The 22,847-nt window shown below is 28.5% G+C and overlaps 1 protein-coding gene and 1 non-coding gene across 2 annotated transcripts; both read right to left on the bottom strand.

Annotated features, from left to right (window-relative positions):
• Positions 1–770: 770 nt before the first annotated feature.
• TRNAK-UUU (transfer RNA lysine (anticodon UUU)) lies at positions 771–843 on the bottom strand. The gene has a single exon. It is a non-coding gene; the product is annotated as a tRNA-Lys (tRNA).
• Positions 844–6,374: 5,531 nt separating this feature from the next.
• Positions 6,375–9,670, bottom strand: LOC108336274 (protein MANNAN SYNTHESIS-RELATED 1). Its single transcript, XM_017572664.2, has 6 exons — positions 9,325–9,670; positions 8,776–8,908; positions 8,583–8,656; positions 7,756–7,841; positions 6,959–7,535; positions 6,375–6,863 (listed from the first exon to the last, which is right to left on the bottom strand). Exons 1-6 carry the CDS (start codon positions 9,424–9,426, stop codon positions 6,585–6,587), a joined length of 1,251 nt encoding a protein of 416 aa, XP_017428153.1. The 5' UTR covers positions 9,427–9,670; the 3' UTR covers positions 6,375–6,584.
• Positions 9,671–22,847: the final 13,177 nt, after the last annotated feature.

The raw sequence follows: 22,847 nt of genomic DNA on the forward strand, positions 1-22,847 counted from the left end.
GTTCGCCCAACGAGTATGCATAAATAAAAATGCTTAGCAAATATATTAGAGCTTCAAAGTGACACCAATTGAACTCTTTAAATGCTTCCTCATACCAAATTGGTATATTTATTAAAAAAAACCTCTCAATGAACCTATTTGACTAGTTTAATATATCAATTTAGTTCACTACGCACATAAACAAATACATTTCACAAGTATCAAATCACTCTCACATTTAAAAAATCAACAACATTACCACTATTCATCACCATAAATTTCATTGTTCCAAAATAAATAAGAATACCACGTCATTCTCATAACAAAATCATTTAATCTAGTGTATTATCAACAAAAATAAGTTAGCTTCTCTTAGCTAGATTAACCCTAAGACTTAACAACGTTCTAAGAACTCTAACATTCACATGAAACTCTACTAAACATAAAAAATTCAAATACAATCTAAACATATATTAGTAGAGATTCAATTTGAACCTCTTTCACTCTCAAAACTTTTAATAATTGACTAAAAAAATGAGTAAAAGAACTTACTCAAAAAAATTATGATGAGGTAAAATTATAGTACTTTTTAGGAAATAAAACTCAATTAACTTATTTTTCTATTTACAAGTCAAGCTTTTAATAGTAAAATAATCAAACATTATATTAAGCATATTAGGAAAATAAAATTTCCAAAAAACGACCATTACAAGTATGCCCGGAAATAATAAATCCATAAAATGAATTAGAGAAAGACATGAATAATTGCTTATCTACTAAAATTCTATAATCGCCGTCTGTGGGAATCGAACCCACGACCACATGGTTAAAAGCCATGCGCTCTACCAGCTGAGCTAAGACGGCCGGTTGAATGCTCACGCCACATTTTATGAAATTAAACTTTAATAAGAAATAATATATGACGACAAAGGAGGAACTATATTCCATTTAGGCTCAATCATCAACGTACTTTTAGTTTTCCCTTTTTAAATGAATTAAAAAATCAAGATTTAAACTCTCGGTCTTCAAGTTTGTTGAAGTCGTTTATATTTAAAACGGTCTCAATTGAATCTAAATATTGATAAAATTAAGTTAATTTTGCCCGTTAAATTATCACATACGGCGTTAAAAATGTGATCAGTCCGAATATGATGAGGTGAATATTTTATTACGTAGAAATAATTAAAAGAAAAACAGATCCTCCACACCGTGAGCCAGGACTGAACCAGATCGCGTGACAAAGCCATCCATTGCAGCGAGAAATCATTGCGTCTCCGGCGGCCACCACTGCACTTGCGAGAACTTCATCACAGACAACACTTGCGGAAAGGGGATTTCCAATCTTGAATATACTTGTTTGATCGAAAATTTCGTTTCCTATAAAAACAAGCACAAGTTTCTTTTCTTTTCTGTAATTTGCTTTAGTACAAGAAGCAAACTGAAACCTTTGAAGATTCTACGAGTTCTTGGTACAATCTGTTGGCTTGAAAGAGACAACTTTTGCTTCTAGATCAAACCCAATCAGATAATTTGATTGAACAAAGTTACCATAAATTCCCCCATTACTACTGGTGTTGGTGAACCCCAAGCAGAAAACAAAATCTTTTGGTGAAACGAAGGTTTGAAATGGTTTTACCTTCAAAATGAGCAATTAGCACAGGACCAAGAAGATTATTCTTTGTTCGATAGCAAAGTTGGATACCCAAATCAGGATCATCCCCGACAGGTTTCATGGAAACCTGGTTCTTCACTTCAGCCACCACACGATCATAAAACTGTGTCGGTAAGATAGTTGGAGGTGTTCCAGAATCAAGAAACATGTTACCTTTCTCGACATTTTCTGAAGAATCATCATAGTGCAGATGCTTGTTTCCGACATTGATACCTAGTAAGGTTACAAAATAAGGTGTTTTGTCTTCCTTTGTAACCAAAGGTGTCGAAACCACACCACTCCCATATACCTTACTCCCTCTGCTAGAAACACTCACATCAGTGTGGAAAGGGGATTTCCAATTTTTAGGGTATCTGGGTTGGCGATTGGGGTTCGAAACCCACCAAGAAAAAAAAGAACAAAATTGGGGAAAGGTTCAGTGAAGAGGTGAAAGGTGACGATTGATTGGAGGGAAGAAGCATAGTCGCCAGATGGAAATATGATTATAAAACATATCACCCCGTTAAATTTAATAAATAATAACACATGTTCTTTTCAAAATTATAGTTTAACATTAGTTAACAGAACAAAATTACTCAAATTTTCAAATATTTGAATTAAATTGAGACCTTTGAATTAAATTGAGACCCTTAAATACGAGATTCACTTGAAATTTCTTAATAAATTTAAGGACAATTAGAAAATTTAAACCAAAAATCAATTAAGTTCACAATCAGTTATTATATAAATATCCAAAAACGTTAAATAAATAATAAATAAATTTATCATTTAAACAATGACGATTGTGAAATTAAAAGAAGTTAAGAAGTATAAGAAACATAAAGCTTTTTTAAAAAAAAAAAAAAACTCAAAACTTGTGGTCTTCACAACCATTTTCGTTAAATTTAAATCAATAAAAAAAAGACACATCTAAAGGTTGTATTTCTAGCATTATTAAGAAAGAAATGAATGCATATTAAAAAGAGTTATCATTACTTTTCTTTTTATAAAATTAAGTGATTATATATGCATGAATAACTTTAAAAGAACAAAATAGGATTTATTCTAACAAAGCAGTTTAAATGTCAAATTTTGAGCATACAAGTCAAAATAACAAAACTTTGTTTGCTATAATGTTTTATAGGTGCACATTTTGGGTTATCTTGGGGAAAACTAAATAAGAAAAAAAAAGAATAATAGTATATTAAATTCAACAGGATTAAAAGTAAAGAAATAGTGATACGAGGAGAAGACCTGATTAAGGTAGATAGAAACACTTACAAGATTTTATGAAATATAAGATAAAATGATTAATAGAATCCTCCCGAAACATTTCAAATTATAAATAAACAAATAGGTTTGTTATTAATTTTATATATATATATATATATATATATATATATATATATATATATATATATATATATATATGACATCTTATTTTAATAGAATATTATTATTAAAATAAATATCACAATCAATATTTAAGAACAAATAATTTAAACTAGAATGAATTATTATCATCATCCCAAAAATAATTATAACAATATGACATCAAAATATAAAGCTCTATGACTCGATGTATAACTTGAACTAAAATATTTAATAAAGATATTAAAAAAAATTAACTAATTGAATTAGGGATTGCATCTTGCATCATTACTTTCTTTAGGCATATCCACTTTTTCATATATTAGAAATAAAATTAATCTTACATACAATTTATTCATAAAAACAAACATATATAACAAGTAAAAACTTAAACAAGATTCAATTATCCAGATATATGCATTGATATAAGACTTTGACAAATTATATATTTGTGGTGACCTCTATTTTTTGCAAAGTTGTTGTTAATGGATTTTACCTTACCTAATACAAGGTTAATCCGTTAATATTTTTGGTCAAGCTAAAGTTCTTAGACTATGATCTACTGCTTCTCTCATCTCATACATTATCCTTCTCTACATGAGACTGATTATTATTAGAGTGCCAAAATAACTTTCAATATTGAATTCTTATATTAATACATACATTAATAAATTCATTCCTAATCATCCTTGAATTAGTACTAACCATCCGTATACAAATCACTTATACATATAGTTTCATAATATCCTTAACAACTTATAAGATCACTTTAAACATACAAAATAGTGAACATGGAAGACTAAATAATCCTGCTAATTTCTCAGCGAGATCATCAACTCGCTTAGCGAGTAGTGCCTGAAAGTCCACTCACCCAACAACTAGATGTATCGCCTAATGACACAAGCACTAGAACTCACAAAGATTAAATCACTCATAATTCGCCCAACAAAGAATTGTCATGCATAATGACAACCAAGTTAGTGAACTCTCTCACTTTGAAGTCGCTCAGCGAGAATATCCTCGCCCAACAACTACCAAGTCAATGACTCTTTGGCCTTGGCCTCGCCCAACGACACAGTTCCTCACCCAACAAGTCTATATAATTTTTCAAATTTATGTTAGTCTAGACTTACCAGTTCAAGTCAATACCACATACACTTCAAGACACACTAATTACGAATCAAACAACATACCTGAACTCAATTCATCACCATTGCGATACAATTCATACAACATCCTCACATTTCACCATACAAATAATTCATGAAATTTAGGAACCTAACCTCAATTCAATAGGTTATACTCGTCAAACAACTCAATCATTGAGTCAAATCATACTAGAGTTATACAATTAATAATTTTAACATATCTAAAATTTAAAAACAATGCAATTAATTTTTCTTATCTATGAACTAAAACAACTCAAAAATCCTAAAATATTATCAAACCTATAAGTTTTAACCACTTCTAAAAAAAACAAATATAATCAAATGTCATTATAACCATTGATTAATATAAAATTTTATAAAAAACCCAAATACCATAAGTAAGTTAAAAATACTTACATACAAAAAAAACATAAAAATTAAATAAAAAGAAATAATTAATTTATTCTAAAAAAACCTGATCCAACAATATTAAAGATTCGTCACAAAATCACTCCATTGTAATTTATTATTCAATTACTTAACTTTAAAAATGCAAATAAATATCCATATATAAAGTGTGTATGACAATATATTAAAGGGAGCCTCAATATTTATTTCTTCACAAGAAATCATGAAGATTCAAATTTAAAAGAGATAAATTTATGTTTTTGTAAATTATTGTTGCTGGATTTGATGGCATTTCGATAATTTGACAAAGAGTCAGTCACCTTTTTTATAACTTAAATTTATTCATATATTTTTAAATAATTTAATTTAATTTTTATATTTTGGTCTTTCAATGAAAATGCTCTCTCTCACTACGGTCTATCAAAGAAACACACCCTTTTGAATTTAAGTTTTTCTTTCTTTACCAACGTACTCATCTTTAGTTTTATTTTATTGAATAATTATTTTCTATAATTCAATTTTTTAAAAATATATATTTAAAATGTTTCTAAATCAAAACTTATATTTGAACGACTTAAAATTATATTTTGTCTTTAATATTATTTGAATACTTGTAATGTTATTTTTGAGACATTTAACAATAAAATTGAAATTAATCTTATTTTTAATCTCTAAATTAAGTAAAAATTTATGATTACTAAGAAATTATAGTTGTACATTAAATATATTTTTGCGTTGGTTTTTATATTTGTATTTATGTAAGACATAATATTGTTTTCCTTGGTGTGACCATATAATAATCAAGGTTTTTATAATTTTTTATGACATTTTAGTAATTTGTTAGGCAGCTTCTATAATATTTGTGCATTTTTTTTACAGTATATTATAGTTAATTATGTCATCATTTATTCTTTTGAAATCTGTTTTATTGATATTTGAACTGAGGAAAAAAAAAATACTATTCTTATTTTTCAAATAGGATGTATTATATTCTGAATGTAGATCTACAGTTTTTTTGTGTCATAAATGTTATGTTACAAATAGCTTTAATTTTTGGTTGTACATATCTAGAAATAATTACATTATATAAATAAACATAATAAATAATACTAATAATTTTGTGCATGTAGCTTTAATGAAAGATTATAAATACCACAAAAACCTAACTATATCCTTTCATTTAAGAGTTCTTAAACTGATATTGTCATATTGATTGTTGACTTTATATATAAGTAATTAATGGATTCTTCACATCATGAAGACTCCAAAATTATTCATGAAATCAAATTTCAATGACCTAAATGCTGATGCAATATGTGGTTTTGTCTTCTCTGTCATACTCTTCCTTTAAAAGGGATAGTTTAAAGTCAAAGAATTCTTGAAACTGAAAATTTTGGTTTTATTAATACAGTGAATCCTTTGAATTGAGTTTTATATAGAGTGAGTCCTTCTCCAACATAAGCATATCTAAATTTCTCAACCTGAATTTATAGAAGGAAAACAAACTAAGAACATAAAATGTTACCCTATATCAGTTATCATTATAAAACCTATCCTTTCATATCAGTATCAGTTATAAGTAAATGGTAAAGAAATGTAGTAACTTTCAACAGAATACCACAATAGATATTTTTCTTCTATTTTTTTTACAAGAAAACAGAATGACATCTTAGCACATGCCAGAACAAAAATACTCTTGTTTCTCTCTTTTTGGTACTGAACAAGTTAATTTGCAGTGAATATCCAACAAAACAATATATTATATGCTGTGCCTAAAACATCCAATGAATGGAATACCAATTGTTTGAGCAGCTACGAAAATCAAATATGGGGGCAGCCATAATTTTACAAACTAAATACCAGTTCAGAGAAAGCCCTGTGTACATGTGAAATGAGAGTAACTCAAGCAAAAAAGCCTTAGGCCATAACACTGAAATTCCCCAAAAGGGTAAATTTTGCAAAGCATCATTCAGGACAATTGGTACACAACATTTGCTACATGATACTAAGAATGTCTTCCCTTGAAACTAACAGTAACAAGAATAGGCAAAGTGATTTTTCTTGGAGACATAATGGGACAAGAAACTGGAGGCAGAAGCAGATGAATCTGGAATATTAGCAGGAACCAGTATCTGGGATTTACCAGACCCAATTCTCTTACCAGCTACATTTGCATAAAATAGACCTGAAATTGCTGGTACAAAAACATCACTCTCAGAACTAATGTAAAAGTCAATCACTTTCTCCAACTCAGAATCTTCAGATTCTAGGAACTTTTTCTTCTTATCTGCAGGTATGATAGATTCCTGAAACAATTTGACAGAAAGTATGAAATTTATATCTGAACATTTAATAAACAAAGTTTGTGAATGTGAAGGTAAAGTAAGAACAAATATCTCACCTTTGTATATGTTTTAGGGAACAAATCCTTAAGAGAATCAAGGCTCTCATCCCACCTTGATTGTGTCACATAGATAGTAGTATCCTTCTCAAAACCAATCTTCCTCAGAAACATTGCAACTTCTTGTGCATTGAAGCAACTCTTCTCTTTACCATCACTTCCTTGGCATCCCTTCTTATCCAACATCTCAACCCTCAAATCTACAGCTATAAATTGGCCATCTGATTTTCGGCTTAAAGTTTTAAGTCTTTCCACCATTGAGTCAACAAGGTCATGTGTTTCTTGCTGCAACTCTAAGCTTTCATACATTGCTAAGCATGCAACAGAATCGGCATCGCTTTTTTCCCCTCCCTTCTTCATGTTTATTGAAGGAAAGTAAGTGGCAAGCCTCACACTCCCCTTTGATCTATAAATAGGTTCAACATGTTTGGCAATGTAGTCTTCTGTAACCCGATTTGGAACCTTCACGGCAGCGATTTTATGCTTTGATACATGAGAAGGAAGATCCTTTACCACTCTGACCACTCCTTCCATGCTTTTCATGAACACATCGACATCATAAATGTCCTCAAAGTTCCTGAGACATCTTATATTAGTTACATGCAAATGCTTTGTAAGCACAGTTTAGACTTATTTCAAATTGAGTTGAACAGTATGGTATTTAACAATGTTATGATTACTCTTAAAAAAGATGCAAAATTTACTCACACCCCTTTCACTCACTAATTTCTCCAACAATAGTAGAAATTGAAATAGGAGAAGCAATTTGCATTAACATTTTTTCCCTCAGCACTAACCTCTTGTCACCAGGTTGGCTTCCTCTGATGTCAGGGATCACAAGTGTTGCCCCAAGACTACGAGCAACAAGCACTGCATCTGCTATCTGAACAAGGAATTACCAGAAAGTTACATATATAATGTGGGAAGAAATAATTGAAATATTGGATTAAGAGGGGGGCATACATTTCTCATGATCAAACTTCATTAAGAGTTATGAGACAATAATACAGAACTAACTACTAACAATCAAAATTCTGGAAACTGACAGAGCAGCAAGCAAGACGGTTGATCATAAGAAAATTCAAAATCAAGAATATTAGTTAGTCTGTTTTAGTTTTAGTTAGTTTTGTTTTCTGTCATTCATTTTGTTCAGTTTCTCTTTCTGTAGCCGCTATATCATAGGCTATATAGCTCCCTGCTTCTCTGTAAAAAACAACTTTTTAGTAACTCATCTTTTCAATATAGAACCGTTGACATGACTCTAATACCATGTTAAAAAATGAACTTTAAACCTATCCTACCTTCTGAGACGAGGTTTGCATCCACACTTATATATTGTAAACTTATTATTAGTCAATGTGAGATTTCTAACAAATAATAGAAATCAATATTAGGCATTAAGGTAAAAGTTATAGATGAGAAGTAGATTAAACAACATATTGAGAGCATTGATCAATTAAAGACAGCAAGTAGGCCAAAAGCAAAAGGAAAGGATCATCAATAGGAATGGTTTGATCCATTTTCGTAAGGAGAGGAGCTGATGTTTGAAAAATAGCTGCAACTATCTTTACATAACTTATACATACGCAACTCTTCAATGAGACGAGCAATTGTTGAATGTTACCTGAGATATATGGTACTCCGGGCCATTGGTTAATGAAAAGGTAACAAACCCATCAGTCTGCTCCACGTTGCTGTCTGAAAGTCATTGCCAAAATATTCATTAAAACCGACAAAAAAATGGAACACAGGTATCACTTTCTAGTACACGACATAAGTTCCTCGAATATTTGCAAGGCCTTAAAATCAAATTTTACCTTCAGATGGCTTAACCCAACAAGGCTTTAACTCATCAGCATCTCCCTTCCAAATCCCTATGTTCTTTCTAACATGAGTAGTCTCAAAGTTTGTACTGTCAAAGCTGAAATCGTCTGCTCCAGGTTGTTTATCCTACAGAGGAAAAGGTCATTGAAATAAGTTCGTTATAATTATATTGACAAATCACAAGAGGAATAATTAGTCATAAGAAATATGCATTAGAAAATAACTAGAACATGTACTGAACTGAAATCGCTCTTTTTTCTTTCACACATAAACTTTGTGAGGGAAGTCTGGCATTGAGGTACAAAAAATGGGCCAGAGCCTGATTAATTTATGAATTGTGACAATTAAGGATCTATCGTCTCTACAAAACCAATCACAACACGGGTTTCACCTGATCCTTGAGTTTCATTCAGTTCATTGTGATACCAACCCAGATCCCTGGCTACTTGTTTGACAGTAACAATTCAGAGTACCCAATGAAATGAAGTGGTGTGTGTAATGCTAGAGACAGCAATGAAAAAGAAGGAGCAAGAATTTCTTACATCAACAGCATCAAAATGGTCCCTTTTGATCATGTGTATGAGCATGACGAACATTGTGAGGGTGAGCACACCCGCCACCACTTGCCTTAAATCCACTCCCATGATCTGAGCCTGCTCTTTTGCTGCAAAGGGTGTCTTTCAATGAATCTGGAAAAAATATCTAAATGGGGAAGGATCAGAATTGAGAATGAGTAGTGAACTTAAAGTAGCAGTGAAACATGAAGACCCGGAAGAAAGGAAGCAGCTTTAGCAGCACATGGAGGTGGGGAACACAGTGTATGATACTGAGACAAAAACCCAAGTTGATGCAGTAACTATATGTATTATAATAATTAGGGAGGAAAGAGAGAAAGAGTGAGAGTTTGTGTTTCCCTTACTTCATCACCGACACTATTACTGACAATGATGTTCTTCCTAAGATCTTACGTGTGTTTTCCTATATTTTTGTGTAAACTGCGATAAATGTTTTCACTTATTTTTTCACAGATTTCACAGAGAAAAAATATAATTTATAATTTAGTGTCATAAGTTAAAATATTTTAGTGTTATTTTAATAATATCAAATCGAGTTAGGTTTACTCACTGAACCATCAGATCAACTTTTCAGAACATAGACATTTATGAGAAATGTCCATCAATTAATTGATGGAGAAATACTCAATAAATTCTATTAAATGCTTTTAATTATTTAGAAGTAACGTTTATTCTTAATAGCATAATTAAATAATAAATAATATAGCTGTTAATTATATGTAATTAGATTTTATGCAAAAAAATATAATTATTTAGAAAATTGTGTTAAATTGTTTCAATATTTACCTATGGTATGTGGTTCAATTAATATATCTTAAGACAAGTAATTACTATTCACTAAAAATCAATGGAAGCACGTTTTTACTTACCAATGTACAAAATATTGTATTTTATTATTAATTCACACCCTTTTTATACACTGAAATATGAAATTTAGGAAAAAACGATTATCTTTAAGTTTTATTGTAATTTTGGTTCTCTTCATTTGGGGTATGAATTTTTGAGAATTTTACTTTTTGCTAATAATTAATTTTTAATAGGGTTTACCGTATTTAAAAAAAAAAACTGTTGAAAAAACTTCAACCCGAGACTTTATTTAAAAGATTGATTTTGAACTATTTGTTGTAGTTAATCAAGTTTCTCTATTTTAAAATTAAATTATTCCATTCATTTATTTATAACAAAAAAAAAAACTTAAAGTTCTTTGTTTCTATTCACAACTTTCACGAATTCAATTAATTAAATGGTTTGAAACTTTTTATTCTAAAAAATTACCAATCAAAACATAAAAAAGTTAAATAAAATAAACAATTTATCTTCTCTTTTAGTCTTGAATTTTGCATCATTTGAAGTTTACTGGTTTACTTCTATTTACTAAAACTTATGACCTCTAAAATTTAAAAATTAACCCATGTTATAAAGTTCACACAAGTTTACATTTTTTAGAAGAAAGAATGAGACTTAAAAATATTTTAGATATGAAAACATGTAATTAATTTAAAAGGTTAATTAGCAAGAAATTAAATATAATCTTTGCTTTAATGTTTATTAGATGCAATAATTTTGATATATATAAGATCTGGGAGCATAAAAGAATATGCATGATTAAGATCCTTGGCATGGTGGTAGTTTAAGAAGATAGGTGTTTAAAAAATGACATGTATTTTAAAATGTGAATGATAATTGATGCCAACGCAGAGATGGTGAAGTAGTTTGATTGGAATCTGGTATTTGGCATAGCATGGTGAGGAAAGAGCCGTTAATAACAACAAATGAGTAATTAATTCTATATTGTTGTTCGGTCTCAGCTCCAGATCCGAAGCCATTGGCCACACATTGTGAAATATCAACTTTGAAAACTACTTCTCGTTCCAATCAAAATATGTTACCCTGTCAAAATAAACTTTCTTTTTTCTTTTTGTTATAAATGTGAAACATTTTCTAAGATTAATTCTCTCACAAAAAGTTGGCTGGTCGTTTTTCTATTAAGGAATTCTTCTTATTGTATTTTTTATTCACAATGGAAATATTATATATATATATTTATTGTTGTTAGAAAAATATGTAATAATCTTAAAAATTAAATTTTGAGTTTAGTTTTGTAACATCCTACTTTAATACAATAGATCTACATGTGTAGATTCATCTACCAATTCATCTATTTCGTTCTCACCTCTCTAGAACAACTGAAAATACTGTATCCCTAAGCTTACATCATTTAGGTGATTATCGCACAATAGATAACACAAAAAAGTAAAGGTAAGCTAAACTACAAACAATTAATGATATATATATATATATATATAAACATTTAAACATTATACAATGATACACATTTCACACCAAATGAATAAACATTTTATGCATGACAATACTTTGATTGGACTGTCCAAACTTAGAATGAATGTTGAGTTATGAAAGGTTATGCACTTGTAGTGGCCATTACTGTTTTGCAAAGTCTTGCCAATTGAGTTCCACCCTACCACCCATTACAATGTTAGTTTGTATCGCGTCATAAGTCATATTGGAATCACCTAGACTAAGACCTCCTGCTACTCTCACCACATGCGTCAAATCTATCTATAAAAAAATGTATGACAATTAGAGTGTCAGGATAACCCTTAAAACTATTATATATTTTCATATATCTCTATATGAAAATATTTTATATATATATATATATATTTATTATTGTTAGAAATATATGTAATAATCTTAAAAATTAAATTTTAAGTTTAGTTTCGTAATTAAATTTAAAAACTAAAAATATATTTAACATTTAAATATATCTTATCTTCCATGTAAAATTTCTACACCACATTTCATATCAAATATTTGTATATTGAATTTGTGATAGATATTTAAATTGGTCTAATAGTAAATAATACTATAGTCTCACCATATAACAAATCATTATAAGACGAGTTTTTAAATAACTATACGATATTATATTAAGGAGTAAAGTAAGTTTTCTAATATAATATAAATTTATCTAATTCTTATATATATATATATATATATATATATATATATATAATAAATTACATATTTAAAATAAAATTTCAATTTTATCTAATTGAAAAGAAAAAAAATTATTATTTTACAAACAAACTTTATTGAAAAATAGAAACACAAGATTAAAATATTATCTAAAACATCTAAAGATATTGACTTTTTTAATGTTCTGCATCTTTTTCAACACATATATTATTATTTATTTTAGTATCAAACTATCATTGCATGTGAAAATTAGAATTATCAAAATAAAATGGTGAGCTAACATATCAACACCAAAACATCATAAGCAAACTAACTATCATATAAATACATGTATTCACTTACAAAGATCTCAGAGTAATTACTATATCAATAAAAAGAAATTTACAAATGACAAATGTATTTATCTAATATTTTATTTTATACCAATGAGTTTCATACCAAAACAATTTCTTAATTAGAAAAATGTTAATGGTAGTTTCACTGTGAAGTGAATGTCACAAACTCTTTTTTTTTTTACTTTTGAAAAATCACTACCATTTCTACACACTTGATAGTTTTACATTGTTTAAAAATAAATGTTTAAAGCAATTTAAATACTCATTTTTTTCGTTAATCTTAAAATATCTTTTAAAAACAAAACTGTAATAGAATTCTATTGTAATAATACTTCATATGTCTATTAGGGATGATAATCAATCCCTTTAAACTATATTTATGTTTCTATCACATTGAATAATCCTAAAAAATCTTTAAAATTGACAATGTATCTGATGGAAACAAATATAAAAACATTTTAAAATTAAATTGGAATTTACTTTAATTCTATTTTTGCAAAACATGTTTAATTTCAAAAATTAAATCTAAATATATATATATATATATATATATATATATATATATATATATATATATATATATATATATATATATATATATATATATATATATATATATATATATATATATATATATATATATAAGCACTGCGCCTTAAATAAATAGATTATAATGAAAATTTCTAATTTTCTTTTTCAAAAAGCCACACTGATCCTGTTATCCGAGATATACGCATAAAAAACAGTTAAACATTAACTCCCAAATTTTGAAAACGGATTCAATTAGTACAAAGAAGTTTTTATACTAATCGTTTTAATCAGCGCAGTAGCCATATTATAAAATATTTATCCACCTGAACTCAATTTTATCCACTACAGTATACCATTATGATAAAAATAAAAATAAAAAAACTAGTTCATTTCTGAAGAGAATAAATTGTAATTAAATTATCTGCGAAACATTTTAAGCATTATCTGTTAATCAAAATAAGAAAATTGTTAATTAATTATTTATTGTACAACGTAAGTAGAATTTTAGAATGGGTTATGGTTTTGAGAGGTCAACCAAAGCTGCATTGAGTATTAGTTATGTGTCTTTTTCATAAATCTTTTGAATGTGATTAAAAACGACCTCGTTTAATATGTGAAGTCAAATTAAATGAATGACAGGAATTAGATATTCCAAATCCCTACTAATCCGCCTCAAACCATGGCTTTAAAATCTCCCGCTAAATCCTCCTTTCTGTTTCTAATTATTATTATTATTATTTCTAAAAATTAGTTTAATTTATATTTTGTATATAGTTTTCTTAATTTTAATTCAACTCATTTTTAGAATTCAATTTATTGAAAACTAAAATAAGAGACTAAATATATATAAAGATAACAGAACAAAAAATTACTGATTCAACCTCGAATAAATTAAAAAGAAATCAAACGTGAAACTTGTCATATAATATAAATATATCTTCTTCTTGCTCTACTTCACTCATTTAATTAATGCTATTTATTTTGTGCACATGATTGTATAAGTTGTGATGATTCTTAATGGAGAGAGCAGTTTTTATATTTATGGGAAAAGAATATAAAAGTAATGACTCGAGATTTACTGTTTTTTATTTCTAGATATCTGATTTATAGAGAAATTGCTTCTAACAACTACTCTGCTTTTTGGAAAAAATTTCTTGGCCTTTTGAATGTGGGAATACTTATAAATTTATTATAAAATTAAGAAAAAAATAGTATATAAATGAATATTTTAAAATAAATTGTGAATTAACTGTATTAAAATACATAACTTTAAAGTAATAGTCTATAATTAAATTTATATTAAGGCTTTCAGTTAATTTTTTTCAATGTATATTGTCAAGTATGTAAGGTGTAAATGAGAATAAAATAATTTTTTAAAGATATTATAAAATCTTACTTATTAGGCTTAATACCCTATTTTGTCCTCAGTTTCGTTCGAAAATGTCAAATTAGTCCATCTTTTAAAAAATGCGTCAATTACGTCCTCACTTAATAAAATTTGCATCAATTAAATCCCTTCCGTTAAATCCGTACAAACGGCGTTAATTATCTTGATGCAAAATAATTAACGCCGTTTGTACGGATTTAACGGAAGGAATTTCATTGATGCAAATTTTATTAAGTGAGGACGTAATTGACGCATTTTTTAAAAGATGGACTAATTTGACATTTGTGAGCGAAACTGGGGACAAAATAGGGTATTAAGTATTAAGCCTACTTATTAAAACAAAATGGATAAAATGAATACAATAAATATATATATTAAATGTAACTAACTTACATAATACTTTAAGTCTATATCTATAGATTTTAGAGACTTGGATTAACACCAACTTAATTAGAACTAAATTGATAGTGATTATCCGTTTATTCAGTTTTTCACTAATTGGTTCTTTAGATGTTTCTGACCAGTGGAATTATCCGATCTTAAGTTGATAAAACAATCATACTATATGCAAGAAAGTTATATTTTATTTAATTATAATTAAGTACATTTATAACTCAAGTATACACATTTATTAACTTGATTGTGTACGTTGTATTATATGGTTAAATGCTTTTCAAATTCAATGCATTAAATTAAATGCATATTTAACTGCAAACAAACAATACAAATACAAATTATTGTCTTTTCATGATTAATATAGAAATTATTCTTTCCTTACAACTAACATAGAAATCGAATTTCCTTAAAACAAACATGGAAATCAAATTTCCCAAAAGCAAACCATTACATTTAAAAAGTAATATTTTTTTCTATAGATACATCTAATTATTTCTCTTTGCAATATTTCCATCAAAATAAGAATTTTCAACTACTAAAATTTCAAAAATCTTAAACGCATTATATTTTTTTTCCTTCTTAAAGTCGTATTATTATAATACGAAGTTGTATTGTAAACACGATTTAGTTAAAAATAAATTATAATCCAATACTATTACACATGACTTCAATCTAGTTGGAAAAAAAAAATCTTAAAGTTTATCCCTGTCCTGTGTTTCATCGCCTGAAAATATGGTACATATCATATTATATCATATTATATTATATTATTCTCATCTTACACATTTTATTATTATTTCTATTAATGGTAAAAATTCTAAATTTATTTAATTTCCTATTTCTAGTACTCTCTGTTTATGTAACATTGTTACTAGAATCATCCATCAAAATTGCACTTCAATTTTTCATCCTAAATTAATATATATATATATATATATATATAAGTACAACCATTATAACATAAGAACAAAAATACATAAATACCATTTAGTGAAACTGAAGAAAAGGCAATTATGTTTATAGAAAATGAAATTGATGGTTAACATAAAATTATGCCAATGAAATATTATTATAAAGTGGATAGTAACAAACGACATGTGTAGCAGTTGTCATTTGTTTGTAAGTGAAGACAATATTAGTTTTTTTTTTTAAAAGAAAGGAACAAAGAAGTGGAAGAGACAAGAAATATATGTTATTTGGCTATGTGTTAGAAAGTAGTAAGGCATTTAAATAGCATGAGTGCGGTTTGGTATAGATAATGGAAAGATATGAAAGATGAATATGTGAATAAAGAAAACAGGAAAAAAGAAAGAATTTTTCAAGCTGAAATATGTTTAAATGCATCTTCAAAATTTAGTTTAAATATGTTTTTTTTATAATAGTAATATTAAAAGAAGGAAGAAGACAAATTTATTAGTAATAAATAAAATTCTCTTACTTTTTCTTGATTTCTTTTTCAACCAATCAATCTTTCTCATAATTAATTTATTTTCTTCTTTTCTTTTTTCTATTTACCAAATGGAACATTATTTTAATTTTTTTTCAGATATATGAAAAAAAATTATATAGAAAAAAAAGTGAATTCATCTCTTAACATACTTTATTAGTACTTTCTAAATAATTTTGATATTATCTTAATAAATAAATGATTATGATCAATTCAACTTTACAAATTTAACTTATTATTCTACTTCGTTTATATATTATAATCTTACATATTTTTATTTTTAATTGATATGGAATCTCTAATATATAAATCAAAAAAATTTAAACCAAAATTAATATGAATTTTTTTTTAGTTGAGATAAATCGATACGTGTTTAATATTTGTATATCTGGTGAAAGTTAAAATACTTTATTAAAAAGTTAAAATTTAATATATTTGATTTGTTTTATATAAATAATTGAAAAATAAACAATTTAAAGTCATTGTATTGAAATTTTGGATAAATAATAAATTTTTGTAGAAATATAATATGAAGTCATTTTTAGTTTTTAAATAAAAGCAAATATAAATAACTCTTAGAATCAAGTTTTTGTTGGGACGTTGAAATTTTCTTTCTTGTTTTTTTATCAATAATACTTAAATAAGTAACATTAGGATTTATTAAAACTTTCTAGCAATTCATGGTTACTAAGAAATGAGTCTAAGGAATATGCATTGAATGTATTAAACAAAATCTCTTTTTTCTTACAAACAATCTTGGGAATCTAATAACCAATTAGTGCGTTTAAATGAATGATTTGAAGAGGACAATTCACTTACATGTAGAATTTAATATAATTTATAACAAATATAAAAAGTTAAGCTAAAAGTTCTTTATCTTAATTTTGGTTTCAATTGTTTAATTTGGTTTTCTTATTTTTCTTTAATTAAGTTTTAATTTTTTTAAATGATAATGAAATATTTTTGTTTATATTAACATTAATATTCTTATGTCACTTCATAATATTTTCATTTTTTTAATTTTTAATTTTGAATATTTTTTATTTTTTTTGTCATATATTAATCATTGCAATGTCACGGGACAAAGTCAGTATATGTGTTGATAATAATGTCAGTCTTTATATTTAACATTTTAATTGAATTTAATTATTTTTTTAAAAAATAAGCAATGTTGTCTTTTTCGGTAAATTAGTAGTTAAACTTAATTATAATATATATATATATATATATATATATATATATATATATTTATAATTTATACATAAAATCATTTCAACTAAATATTCAAATTATTTTTTTTAATTGAAATTTTAAAAATACCATTTTTAAACTTATGATGTTTTTAAAATATTAAAAATATAAATTAAAATTACACTTGTAATTCTTAAATTTTAATATTTGAAATTATTTAAAAAATTATATTTTCCTTTATTTAAAAAACTGTATTTGAAATAATTTAAAAAATGAATTTTTTCTTTGTTTTAAAAATTGTATTTCAAATATTAAAAAATTAAAAATCATAAATCTCACTTTACATTTACATTTTTAATACTAAAAAAATTATAAATTTAAAATAGATATTTTTTTTTAATTTCAATGAATGGAAAGTTGTGAATACACGAGTAGGAGTATGCATAAGAGATTCATGTGAAGTTGAAGTATTGACTTGATTTTCTTGTATGAAATGGAGGTATTCAATCTTTTCATATGACTTTAACTTTAATTGATAGAAACATTTTTTTAACCTCCTTATGTCAAAGACCAAATATTTTGAAGACGAGACAAGATATTTGTAAGTAGTTTAAGAATACTCTATAGTTATTTTGTAACACCCCAAAATATAAAACATCTCACACCCAAATTTATTTTATTAATAAAGAAAACATCGTACAATATTACAATCCTCCATTTAGGAGTAACATAGTTCACACTAGAAATACATTATATTTTCACACATAAATAAAACACTCTTAATTTTATTTTATTTTTTTCTTCTTAAACTATTCTTCATTTTTCTGCTGCTTCCTCCTTCACTTGAATTGGTTCAGACGTCGTTCCCTCATCTGCTCCCGTATAACAAAAACATTATACGATCATCGCAAAATAAGATTTTTCCGGCACAAACAAACAAGTAAGGGTGAGCTACCATGCAAAGTTCAAAGAAAAGCATGACACTATTATTACACATAATACATTCACCAAAAATTCTAGTAAGATGCAATTATCATACTAGACTCTATTATCCGGATATAATGTTGATGGAAGTCTCGGGTGGTCATGCACTTGTGGTGATTTCAACAACAAATTTTTTTTGGCCAAATAGAATATATCATATCACCCACAAGGTTAATCCATTAATGTCTATAAACATAGACTAGGACCTCCTACTACTCTCACCACATAACACATCCTTCTCTAATTGAGACTGGAAAATTATTAGAGTTTTAGGATCACCACCAACAACAGGACCCTCAACATCAACATATACACTAATACCATGCCAATTTAGAGTCTCTCCCCGAGACTCATACTATATTTCAAATGAATAATTTCATATCAAACATCACAATAAACATTCATAATAGAATTCATACAAGATAATTATAAACAATTAACAATAATAAAATATTACTATAAATGGTCATATAAGAATACAATATTTGACAATCATAAAAATAATCTTAATATAAAAATTCATGGGGAAACAAGAAGTTGAATCTGGCAGAGCTGGTTAGACAACTTCTAATCCATCCAAAAATACAATATAATTAAATAACAAGAACAATAACATGTCTGGGGAAATAAGAAGTTGAATCTGGCAGAGCCGGTTAGACAACTTCTAATCCTTCCAAAAATGCAATAAAATAAATAAGTAAAGCAATAAATAGTTTGGGGAAACAAGAAGTTGAATCTGGCAGAGCCGGTTAGACAACTTCTAATCCTTCCAAAAATGCAAGAAAATAAATAAGTAAAGAAATAAAAAGTTTGGGGAAACAAGAAATTGAATCTGGCAGAGCCGGTTAGACAATTTCTAATCCTTCCAAAATACAATAAAAATAAATAAGGAAAACAATAAAATGTTTGGGGAAACAAAAAATTGAATCTGGCAGAGCTGGTTAGACAATTTCTAATCCTTCCAAAATACAAAATAAACAATTAATAGCATACATATGGCATAACATAATCAACATCACATTTTACAACTATCACACTTGGATCTAAACACAGAAGCATATTCCCATCCAAAATTCAAAATCATACAGAAACAAAATACTTCACATTCAAGATTTAAGATCAACCAAAAGCAACATATACAAGACTCAAAATAATACCAAACAAAATGTAACTCCCCTTACCTCTATTCCAGACTTAGTTTCCTCTTCTCAAACCGTTCTCCGGAAACTTCCAGAATTTCCCCTCTTCAACTAGAATTTCCTCCAACTCTCTTCTCTCACAATTTCTCTAGGATTTTGGTGCAAATCTTCAGCCTCCCCCCTTTTGGCTATTTATAGCCAAAAAAATTTACTATTCATTTTTACTATTCATTTTTACTATTCACTTTTACTATTCATTTTTACTATTCAAAAATTATTTTTTATTCATCATTCTTATCTCTGAATCATTAATTCTACGTGGAGTGTTTTCTTCCACAATTTATTTTAATATTTTTTTTAACTATTCACTATTCACTATTCACTATTTACTATTCATTTTTTTTACCATACTTTTATTAACTTTATAAAAATAAAAAAAACAACTATTTATTAAATTTAAATATTTTACATGGGTCTTACATTCTCCCCAACAACAAAATTTTCGACCTCGAAAATTCGACACTTTACAAAAAAAGATGGGGATAAGAATGTTTTACATCATCTTCTAATTCCCAGGTAGAGTCACCTGTTTTTCTATCCCAAACTACTCTCACTAAGTTGATAGTTTTCCCTCTAAGCTCTTTGGTTTTAGTGTCTTCTATACAAACAGGTTGCACTTCTACGGATAAATCCTCTCTGATTTGAATATCTTCTACTTCTAAAATGTGAGAAGGATCATGAACATATTTTCTTAGTTGAGAAACGTGAAAAACTGGATGGAGTTTAGCTAACTGAGGAGGTAACGCCATCTTGTAAGCGACAAGCCCAATTCTTCTCAAAATTTGATATGGACCAATGAACTTAGGAGAAAGTTTCTTCGAACGAAGAGCCCTTCCTACTCCTGTAGTTGAAGTCACCCGCAAAAAGACATGATCTCCGACTGCAAACTCCAATGGTCTCCTCCTTTGATCAGCATATGACTTTTGTCTGCTCTGCGAAGCCTTCATTCTTTCTCGTATCAACTTTACTTTGTCTGTGGTCTGTTGTAGTAATTCAGGTCCTATCAGAGCCTTTTCACCGTCCTGGTACCAGCATAAAGGAGTTCGACATCGTCTTCCATACAGAGCCTCGTAAGGTGCCATTCCAATACTAGCATGAAAGCTATTGTTGTAGGTGAACTCCACTAGAGGAAGTACTTCATCCCAGCTACCCAGATGATCCAATACACACGTTCTGAGTAGGTCTTCTAACGATCGGATGGTTCTTTCAGATTGTCCATCAGTTTGGGGATGATACGCAGAACTCATTCGTAACTTGCTGCCCATAGCTTCCTGTAGAGTTTGCCAGAATCTAGAAGTGAATCTTGGGTCTCGATCTGACACAATGCTTGAAGGGACGCCGTGCAGTCTTACTATCTCTTTTATGTACAGTTGTGCCAACTTAGCCATCGACATTCTCAGATTTATTGCTAAAAAATGAGCAGTTTTTGTCAATCGGTCAATGATAACCCAGATAGAATCATTACCTCTTATTGTCCGTGGTAAATGGGTGACGAAATCCATAGCAATGCTATCCCATTTCCATTCTGGTATGTCTAATTGTTGTAGCAATCCTCCAGGTCTCTGATGTTCCACTTTTGCCTTCTGACAAATTAAACAAGCCGCTACAAATTGTGCTACTTCCTTCTTCATTCCTGGCCACCAAAAGGACTCCTTGAGATCTTGATACATTTTAGTCATACCGGGATGTATGCTAAAACGACTTTTGTGTCCTTCTTCAAAGATTAGTCTTTTTATATCTGCATTGTCTGGTACACATATTCTACTTCTGAATCTTAATACATCATCAGATCCTAGCCTAAATTCTTTAGCCTTTTCTGTACCGATCATTTTTGTTATCTTTTTCAAGCCAAGATCCGACAATTGCTTCTCTTTAATTAAAATAAGAAAATCACTAGATATAGTCAGACTACTACATCTAATGAAATCTTCTCCAAACTCCATCTGTAACTTCAGGTCTCTGAACTTCTCCACCAACTCTTGTTCTTTGATCATCAAATGAGAAACATGAATTGCCTTTCTACTCAAAGCATCGGCTACCACGTTTGCTTTTCCTGGATGTTATAGGAGTTCAAAATCATAATCCTTCAAGAATTCCATCCACCGTCTTTGCCTCATATTCAGCTCCTTTTGGTCAAATAAGTACTTCAAGCTTTTGTGATCGCTGAATACTTGAAATTGAGCTCCATAGAGATAGTGCCGCCAAATCTTCAAGGAAAATACCACCGCTGCCAATTCCAAATCATGAGTAGGGTAGTTCTTCTCATGAGTCTTTAATTGTCTTGAAGCGTATGCCACCACTTTTCTTTCTTGCATGAGCACACAACCTAATCCCTGATGAGAAGCATCACAATAAACTTCAAACTTTTTACTTGGTTCAGGGATTACCAAAACCGGTGCACTAGTCAGCTTCTGCTTCAGCTCCAAAAAACTCTTCTCACACTTATCCGTCCAGACAAAAGGTTGATCTTTACGAGTTAGTTGTGTTAAAGGCGCTACTATTCTAGAGAAATTCTCTATAAACCTTCTATAGTAGCCAGCTAATCCCACAAAACTCCTTATTTCTGTTATAGTCTTCGGTCTTTCCCATTGCAACACTGCTTCAACTTTTGTTGGATCCACCGCTATGCCTTGAGATGATATAACATGTCCTAAGAATTTCACTTCTTGCATCCAAAACTCGCATTTTGACATCTTTGCATACAATTTCTTCTCCCTTAAGATCCCAAGGATGGTCCTTAAGTGTTCAACATGTTCTGCTTGAGTCTTAGAATAGATAAGTATGTCATCTATAAAGACTACGACAAACTTATCTAGGAATGGTTGGAAGATTCTGTTCATGAAATCCATGAATAGAGCTGGAGCATTAGTTACACCGAACGGCATAACTACATACTCGGAGTGTCCGTATCTGGATCTAAAAGCGGTCTTCTGCACATCTTCTGGCTTCACCAAAATTTGATGATATCCAGACCTGAGATCTATCTTTGAAAACACCTGAGCTCCATGCAACTGGTCCAG

The sequence above is a fragment of the Vigna angularis genome, chromosome 7 (assembly GCF_016808095.1).
Source record: "Vigna angularis cultivar LongXiaoDou No.4 chromosome 7, ASM1680809v1, whole genome shotgun sequence".
In the NCBI taxonomy this organism is placed as follows: Eukaryota; Viridiplantae; Streptophyta; class Magnoliopsida; order Fabales; family Fabaceae; genus Vigna; species Vigna angularis.

Coding starts and splice junctions, on each gene's coding strand:
- LOC108336274 (XM_017572664.2), bottom strand. CDS start 9,426: ATGGGAGTGGATTTAAGGCAAGTGGTGGCGGGTGTGCTCACCCTCACA. Junction 8,657..8,775: donor TTGGGTTAAGCCATCTGAAG/GTAAAATTTGAT, acceptor AATGACTTTCAG/ACAGCAACGTGGAGCAGACT. Junction 7,842..8,582: donor CGGAGTACCATATATCTCAG/GTAACATTCAAC, acceptor TTCCTTGTTCAG/ATAGCAGATGCAGTGCTTGT.